A 7,760-nucleotide genomic window follows, 5' to 3' on the forward strand; every position below is an offset into this window, starting at 1 on the left:
GCTCGCACACAAGAATTTCACTCGCATGTGCTGTGCCAGTGTGCCTGCACATGCGATGTGACAATAAAAGTGATTTGATTTGATTTGATTTGAAATGGAGGCGGAGCTCAGACTTCTACTGTCAAGTCCAAAAAGTTTTGTTTAACCCTTCTGCCCTCCTTGGGCATCTTTGTGCATTTCATTCTTTTCAACTTTTTTTTTTTTGATTTGCCAATCGATGTGTCTATGTTATAGCTTGTGGCATGAACTTTTGCAGGAAATGTTAGGTCAAATTTTTTTATAATCAAGCATTTTTAACTCTCACATGTCATCCATACTTTTAATGCATTGTAAACCTTTTTGACATCTTTGTGTCCAAATGTACACGGAGAAAATCTGCCATAAAATCTAAAATCTACTTTTTTTTTTCATAAATCACTAAATCAACATAAGCCTTTTTCAAAATGATCAAATGTTAAATTATTTTCAGGACTTTAATCCTTTAAATGCCAGTTTAAACAGCTGAATATTTTTGAAAAAAACTCACAAAACTAAATATTTTCCATATGATAAATAGTATGGGGATGGGACGTGTTAAAGATCAGCAACAAAATCAATTTGATTGCATTAGTATTTTTTGTGTAGTGTGTGCGTGTATCTGAGAGTGTGTGTAAATCTGTAAACGTGCACTAATAATTTGGGGGTGAATAAAGGTCATCTTGGAGCAGGGATGGGCAACTCCAGGACTCGAGGGCCGGTGTCCTGCAGGTTTTAGACATCACCCTGGGTCAACACACCTGAATCAAATGATTACCTCATTACCAGCCTCTGGAGAACTTCAAGACATGTTGAGGAGGTAATTTAGCCATTTGAATCAGCTGTGTTGGATCAAGGACACATCTAAAACCTGCAGGACACCGGCCCTCAAGCCCTGGAGTTGCCCACCCCTGTCTTGGAGAGATGTATCTTTGCAGAAGGTCTTCAGGATAAATATGGCCTCCTGCTTTTACTGTATTCAAACAAAAACTCTTGTTAGCATGTTTATGCACCTGATTGCTTTCACAGCCAATAAGCTTGCAGCTTGGCTGAGGAAACCTTTCATTAGTAATGAGAGAAGGAGAAAGACCTGGAGCAATGGTGGCAGAGTGACAGACCTCTGCTCCTGCCCTCACAGAAAACACAGATGCTGTCACTGCTACCATCAGCTTGAGCAGAAAGAGAGATGTGTACTGGTTCTGCACAGGTCTAAAAAGAAGCTCTTCTTCCACCTGCAAGTGGATCCCGTCTATTTGTAGAGGGCACCAGGTCACATGCTGCAGGACCTGCACATCCTCACCCACACATGCATCCATCACACACACAAAGCCTGTCTGTTCTGTTTCCATCAATGAATCAGATGTTGATTTCCATATAAATTACTCTTGGGGCCCCCTGGTGGTCACATGGCTTCATGTCATAACTGGCAAAAATGCAAGAATGTCATGCTTTTGCAATCAGAATTATGTGATTGCCCAACACATTTTGCTTTTTCAAAAATAACTCGATAGAATCTAATAGGCTCCTCCTTCATGTGAATGTTTTTTTTATTTATCCATTTGTGTTGGTGTTACATTATATATGAGTGAGTATATACAAGTAGATGAGTGTGAGAATGCCTGTGTCTTTGTCACAAATGTATAATGAGGGTGAGAAACTGCAGCGATGCCCCGAGGCAGACAGATGGAACCAGGACAACCGCACCAGCTGCAGCCCCCAAGTGTACCAATGACCTGAGACCACACATCCCGGTGACTTCTGCACACCCATCCCAGCAGAAGGGAGGGAGGCCCCACATGGGGTGACAGCCACAGAGGACCAGAGGCAGTGGACAGTCGATCCTGCTAGAGTAGAGGCCAACCACCCTGGTAAGAGTTGAGAGCATGGCCCCAGGCACCCAGGACCACCCGACACCCAGCCAAACTGAGCCACCAAGGGAGCGGGCCAACGACCACGATTAGAACATTCGGCCACGTTTCCCAGAAAGCAGAACAAAATGTTACTGTATGAGGACTTTATGGCAGACTTTGTGTGTCTACATTTTTGTACACGAAGGTGTCGAAAGGATGGAAAATTGGTGGGCACAAAGGTTAAACCATGTTTTCAGGGTCTGCTCACAGCAGGTCCTACAGGTAGGATGCTCAGCATTAACACCTTCACAGTTCCACTCGATCAGACCAAAAGTTTCATGTTCAAAAACTTTTATTTCACACAAACTTTAAACATCAAAAACATCATCGTCATGGCAACTCTGTAACCCAGCTGAGCTTCTACACACTGATTGGCTCTTGCTGGTTGTGCTGACGTTTGACCACAAAGACCTTCTGACCAGAGACCGTCACCGTGTACACAAAGTCGTCCAGGATCACTGCAGACACACACACACACACACACACAGGTTAGTCCATCTGAAGTCACAGGGTTCCACCTGAGCTTTGTATCCCATCATGCAACATGAACAACATGCTCATCAAATACATGAAAACGTTGCTGATGATGATGCACCAGGTTTGAATCATGTGACAGTGATGACATCATTAACAGGTCTGAGAAAAACAAAGCAAAACACCTGAGTCATGTTTGTTTTTACTGAAGCTGATAAAGTGACCGTGCAGGTGTATTTGTGATACCTGACATGCGTTTGAAAGGTGGATCAGCTGATCCTGATAACCTGAAGCGACTTGCTGTTCGAACCATCTGCATCATGACACCTGCTGTGTGCTCGTCATTCTCCAGCTCGCCTGCAGACTGATCAGTAATCAATAATCAATCACTTTGATCCTCTTCTGATCAATAGACTTAACTCAACTCTTTAATCTATTTTAATAATCTGAGGATCCATATTTCCCCCTGTTTACAGCACTTTAATAATCCAGAATAATCTGAGAAAAGAGCAGAGTTCAGCTCGCAGTATCAAATGTGAATTCAGTTTAACCTGTAGAAATGTTAAATGAGCTTAAATCTAAATGGAGTCTGGTCTCTGTGTGACCAAACTAGCCTGAGCACCAGACTACTTGCAGAAATCACCTTATTTAACAATGAGCGTGGTTAAATAAAGACCAAACTGCACTCATAAAGAAGTTCTTTGTGAACTGAACATCTGAAAGCTCAGAGAGACTCACGGCCAGGACACCATCCTCACTGATGACCAGGTACCCAAGCTGGTCCGGGATCCGCTCCAGACCCGCAGTGAGCGCCGCTGTGGCCTGAAAGAATGACGACATCATCAGGATAACATTATGAAGCTAAAAGGAAGTGATGTTTGATGACTCATTGGTTCACTGATGAACGAAGATCAGCAGAACAAGAAGTGTGTTTCCTCAGGTCGAAGCTTCAGAGACTCACTAAACAGCCTTAGATCATTCGTCCAGTAATAATTCTGCATCTTCATCAGGTACGACCTGTGGTCCTCAGGTGCCAATGGGGTTACCCATTTAAAGATGGTTTCTTGTTTACCATGGTTACATTCGTCCTGCATACATGACACACACTCCCCGTTTCACAGGAACACAGTTGAGACCCCAGGGCGCAGGTAAACCCGCTTCGAACGTCACTCCCCCTCCTCTCTGTTTGTACCACTCCCTTCCTGCAGAGGGCGCTGTTGCTGTCCCGCAGGTATTTGCATTGAGCCCGATTATCAGTGATTATAACTCTGAAGAGAGCTCCAAGCTTCACCCTTGGAACGCTCTGGTTTTCATTTTTTGAAGGGAAGCATTTCCGCGTGTTTATCCTCCTTGTTCACAGAGAGGCTAAGAGGACGCTAACAGCGTTAGTGAACGGCACACAGCGGACAGTCCGAGATCCGTGAACGCCTCACCGAGGCCCTGAACGCTGAATTAAAAAACAAACAAACAAACAAAAAACCCAAAACAAGAATCAAAGTAAAACTTTAAACTCACCATGTTCGTCTTCTTCTGCTTCTACAGCCCACAGCTGCGCATTTCCGTCTTTATCGCAGAGCCTCACGTGACTGATGAGGCCTTCATGTGCTGTCGGACAAAAGAGACAGACACAGACACTCACGCACAGTGCGGGACTGACGGTCGGTGCTTGTCCCGATTATCAAATAAATAAGAATAAACGTTTGTGACATTTTAGGAATGTTTGGATTAATGTCGAGGACGTTGCTGTCTAAATATGACCTGATTGTTGCCCGATAAAGATGAAAATAAAATAAAACACATAAATAAACGAGTGATTTTCATATTTTTTTAATTTCTATAGGGGGCGCCATATTGAAGCGGAAGTTCAGGTCAGCTGATCCCTCACATGACGTGTCCCGTGAAGCTGAGTGTTTCTCTCCGGGAATCTCACCTGCATCTCCGTGATGGCCGGCCGCGGGAAACTGATCGCCGTGATCGGAGACGAGGACACGTGCACGGGCTTCTTGCTCGGCGGGATCGGAGAACTGAACAAGAACCGGAAACCGAACTTCCTGGTGGTGGAGAAGGACACAAGCATCACCGAGATCGAGGAGACTTTCAAGTAAGATGGACTCCACACACACACACACACACACACACACACACACACACACACACACCAAAATGGGTTAAAAAAATCAGCCGATTTAACGCTCCTTTCACGTTTTTCTGTCAGTGTCACCTGACCGAAGGTCTCGGTGGTCCTCGTGGGTCAAAAGTCAGATCGGTTTTATTATAATTCGGACGGCACCAGCCTGGAACCATATTAACCCCTCGGTGACTTCAAAAACACTGGTTGTAGGACAGGAGGCCGGCTGCTTTTTTGATGAAAATAAGAATGGATTCTGGTGTATTTGGGCCCAGTCTGTAACTACATCCAGCATCCTGAGTTTTCAGCCCGTAGATGATCTCGGATAGAGTGTAATGGATTGATCAGCCGATCAATATATTAATCCAGCTCTCAGCTAATCTCCATGAAATGAACTTAACCTGTTAAATGCCGTAAAATTAGAAAAGACTTCAGTCTGTTTCTGTGGATTCCTGAACCTGATTTCAGAAATCATTGTATTTGAATAGTTATTCAGTCTTTCTGACTTCATTAAAACTGCACATAAATAATCGCGATCTTTGTAAATGTAGCATGTTAGCTCTCACACCGGACTCTATTGAAGAACCAGAGCTTTTTATTAAATCTGCATGAAATCAGCATTTTCAATGAAGGATTTAATAGCAGCAAAAATTTAAATACTTTATATTAATTATGATATTTTATAATATATAATCTTTTATGATCGCTTCACACATTTTTTTCCTTTTGTTTAATTGTTGACTTACATTTATCAGTTAGTTTCAGAGAAGTTGGTCTGGTGCTTTGGGGTTGTATTCCTGAAATTTTCCTTGATGGCCTCATGTGCTGTGTGACACACACCAGACTCCATTCAAAAATCAGCTGATTTCAATGATCACTGTTGAGTTTGGAAATGTTTTTGATATCTTAAAACAGACCAGCTCTTACAGAGATGTTTCAGATTAGGAATTCCTGTGTTCTCTGCTGTCATTGAACTCATCTGTGAATATCCTTTACATCTAAACCTCTGTAACCCACGGTTAGAGACGGATGATGTTAAATTGACAATAATTTCAATTGTCTGACTTCCTGTGTTAAGCTCAGCAGTAACAAACAGACCAGAGAGAAATGTTAGTCCCCCGAGACTCTCAGAAACACCATGCCTTCATTTACTTCCTGTTACACCTCCACTGGTTCTTCTCGGGTTCTGAGGATGTTAAATTGTGACTGGACTTTGGCGTGGCAGCCTGACGGGGCTATTCTTTTTCTTCTCCTCTGCAGGAGCTTCCTGGCACGTAACGACATTGGTATCATCCTGATAAATCAGTTCATCGCTGAGATGATCCGGCACGCCATTGATGCCCACATGCAGTCGATCCCGGCCGTGCTGGAGATCCCGTCCAAAGAGCACCCGTACGATGCGTCCAAGGACTCCATCCTGCGCCGTGCCAAGGGCATGTTCTCTGCTGAAGACTTCCGATAGACAGCGAGTCGCGCTGATGCGGTTCACAGATTTGTCCTGATGTGTTTGTGCTGTGATGTTTACTTTTATTTCCAGGAAGTGATGTATGCCCATGTGATCGTTTTTAGACCAAACCTGCTTGAGTCATGTGACCTGCCCCTCCTCCTAGGTGTTTGTTCCAGATGTGTTAACTTATAAACGTGAACAGATGTGCGAATAAATGAATAAATAAACTTGTTGTTTAAAGTTATTTTTTGTTTAATTTGATGGATGCACACACGTCTACTCCTTGTTTCCAACCTCAGGTGTGATGAGCTTTAAGGTTTAAACACCAGCAGAAATGGGCAGTGTCAGTCAGCAGCAGACAAACTCCTCACAGCGCCATCTGGAATTCTGTGTATTTTTGTCCTCCTGGTGTCTGTGTGGAGGTCCTTCAGTAACTTTCAAGACACCCTGGCCTAAACACCAGGATCCATGAACCCACAACTCAGAACATCTGGGAGCTGCAGCAGGGGTCACGACCTGAGAAATTCCCAAATAACTTACACAAAGGCCAGAGGTCATTCAAGAACTTGAGGATAAAGTTTGCTTGGTCTGAGCTTAATGAAGCTAACAGGAAGTCTTTGATGGGATTTTCATAATAAAGCTCCCTGTTATCCACCTGAGCCTCACAATGGAGGAGGAGAAATGAGCTAATCAGCAGACAGGTGTGAGTAAGTCAGATGTTTGATGCTGTTTATGATAGTTCATTTTCTGCCAACCTCTTCCACCAGCTAATCCGGAGGCAAGTGAGGCATTTCCCAACCAGTTGTGATTATTCATCTTAATTTCTCTAGTTGAGTAAATATCCCAACGTTACAGCAGAGCTGATTCAATAAGTTCTGTGTCTGCTCTACTGTTCCTCCTAGGTGTTTTCATGACAAACGGCGAGCTAGCGGCACCATTTCAGATCAGATGTGTTCATCTAACCTTACTGTACAAGGAAGTTACATCTGACTGGATCACTTCCAAACTGGTTGCGAGATTCTTCACAACCTAAAACGTCTGATTGGATCTTGTATTGTTGATACATTTTGTCACAGTTTTTGTCCTTGTGCATTACTTTTTATTTAGTTATCTCATTTCTGTCAGAAAAAAATGTTGTAAATGAAAATAGGTGAAAAGTATTGTTCAGTAGATTTAACACACTTTCCAGCCTGTCCTGGGTCTGCCTTGGGACCTCATCCAAATGCAGGAGGTGCCATGGTCAGATATCGAAGGACCTCAGCTACCTCCTTTCAATGTGGAGAAGTAGCGGCAGTACTCTAAGCCCCTCTCAAATGACTGAAATCCTCACCCTTTCTCTAGGAACAGCACGGCCACCCTTTAGAGGAAGCTCATTGCTGCTGCCTGTACCTGCAACCTTATTCTTTTGGCTACTCCCCAGAACTAATGACCACAGGTGAGGGTAAGGACAATGGGATATCGTCATCACTTTGAAACTGTGTTTTTGTTGCTTTTGATGCGCTAGAGCTAAAATCCTGAAAACTATATTTTTATCAGAGTGAAGCTGCTCTGTGTTCATCACATCAGACTTTAACAATCAATAAATCATAAACCTGAAGTCCTGCTGATCGATCACACACGTGTCTGTGAACTCTCCGTGTGCTTCAGTGTCTTTGTATCGTCAGCCTCAGAGCGAGTCCACATTAACCTGAAAGTCTGCACGCTTATGGGATGGGGCAGAGGCGGAGCCAGGCATTTGAAACACCCGGGGCTTAGCCCTAAAGGGTAGTATGCATGTGGGATTTTT

At 43.6% G+C, this 7,760-nt stretch overlaps 2 protein-coding genes across 2 annotated transcripts; one reads left to right on the top strand and one right to left on the bottom strand.

Moving 5' to 3' along the window:
• Positions 1 to 2,199: 2,199 nt before the first annotated feature.
• Positions 2,200 to 4,039, bottom strand: lamtor4 (late endosomal/lysosomal adaptor, MAPK and MTOR activator 4). The gene is made up of 4 exons (XM_005734212.1): positions 3,915 to 4,039; positions 3,138 to 3,221; positions 2,646 to 2,763; positions 2,200 to 2,383 (listed from the first exon to the last, which is right to left on the bottom strand). The coding sequence occupies exons 1-4, from the start codon at positions 3,915 to 3,917 to the stop codon at positions 2,286 to 2,288; spliced, it is 303 nt and encodes a 100-aa protein (XP_005734269.1). The 5' UTR covers positions 3,918 to 4,039; the 3' UTR covers positions 2,200 to 2,285.
• A 200-nt stretch (positions 4,040 to 4,239) lies between these two features.
• atp6v1f (ATPase H+ transporting V1 subunit F) lies at positions 4,240 to 6,218 on the top strand. Its single transcript, XM_005734213.1, has 2 exons — positions 4,240 to 4,500; positions 5,788 to 6,218. The coding sequence occupies exons 1-2, from the start codon at positions 4,343 to 4,345 to the stop codon at positions 5,987 to 5,989; spliced, it is 360 nt and encodes a 119-aa protein (XP_005734270.1). The 5' UTR covers positions 4,240 to 4,342; the 3' UTR covers positions 5,990 to 6,218.
• The last annotated feature ends 1,542 nt before the right edge of the window (positions 6,219 to 7,760 follow it).

Source organism: Pundamilia nyererei, unplaced genomic scaffold (genome assembly GCF_000239375.1).
Source record: "Pundamilia nyererei isolate P.nyererei 1_Seehausen unplaced genomic scaffold, PunNye1.0 scaffold00057, whole genome shotgun sequence".
Lineage (NCBI taxonomy): Eukaryota > Metazoa > Chordata > Actinopteri > Cichliformes > Cichlidae > Pundamilia > Pundamilia nyererei.

What these genes read in the sequence shown, in the direction of transcription:
- atp6v1f (XM_005734213.1), top strand. Translation starts at nt 4,343, where the DNA reads ATGGCCGGCCGCGGGAAACTGATCGCCGTGATCGGAGACGAGGACACG. An exon ending in GAGATCGAGGAGACTTTCAA is followed by an intron (nt 4,501 to 5,787) that starts GTAAGATGGACT and finishes TCTCCTCTGCAG; the next exon opens with GAGCTTCCTGGCACGTAACG.
- lamtor4 (XM_005734212.1), bottom strand. An exon ending in GTGAGGATGGTGTCCTGGCC is followed by an intron (nt 2,764 to 3,137) that starts GTGAGTCTCTCT and finishes ATTACTGATCAG; the next exon opens with TCTGCAGGCGAGCTGGAGAA. An exon ending in ACCTTTCAAACGCATGTCAG is followed by an intron (nt 2,384 to 2,645) that starts GTATCACAAATA and finishes GTGTGTCTGCAG; the next exon opens with TGATCCTGGACGACTTTGTG.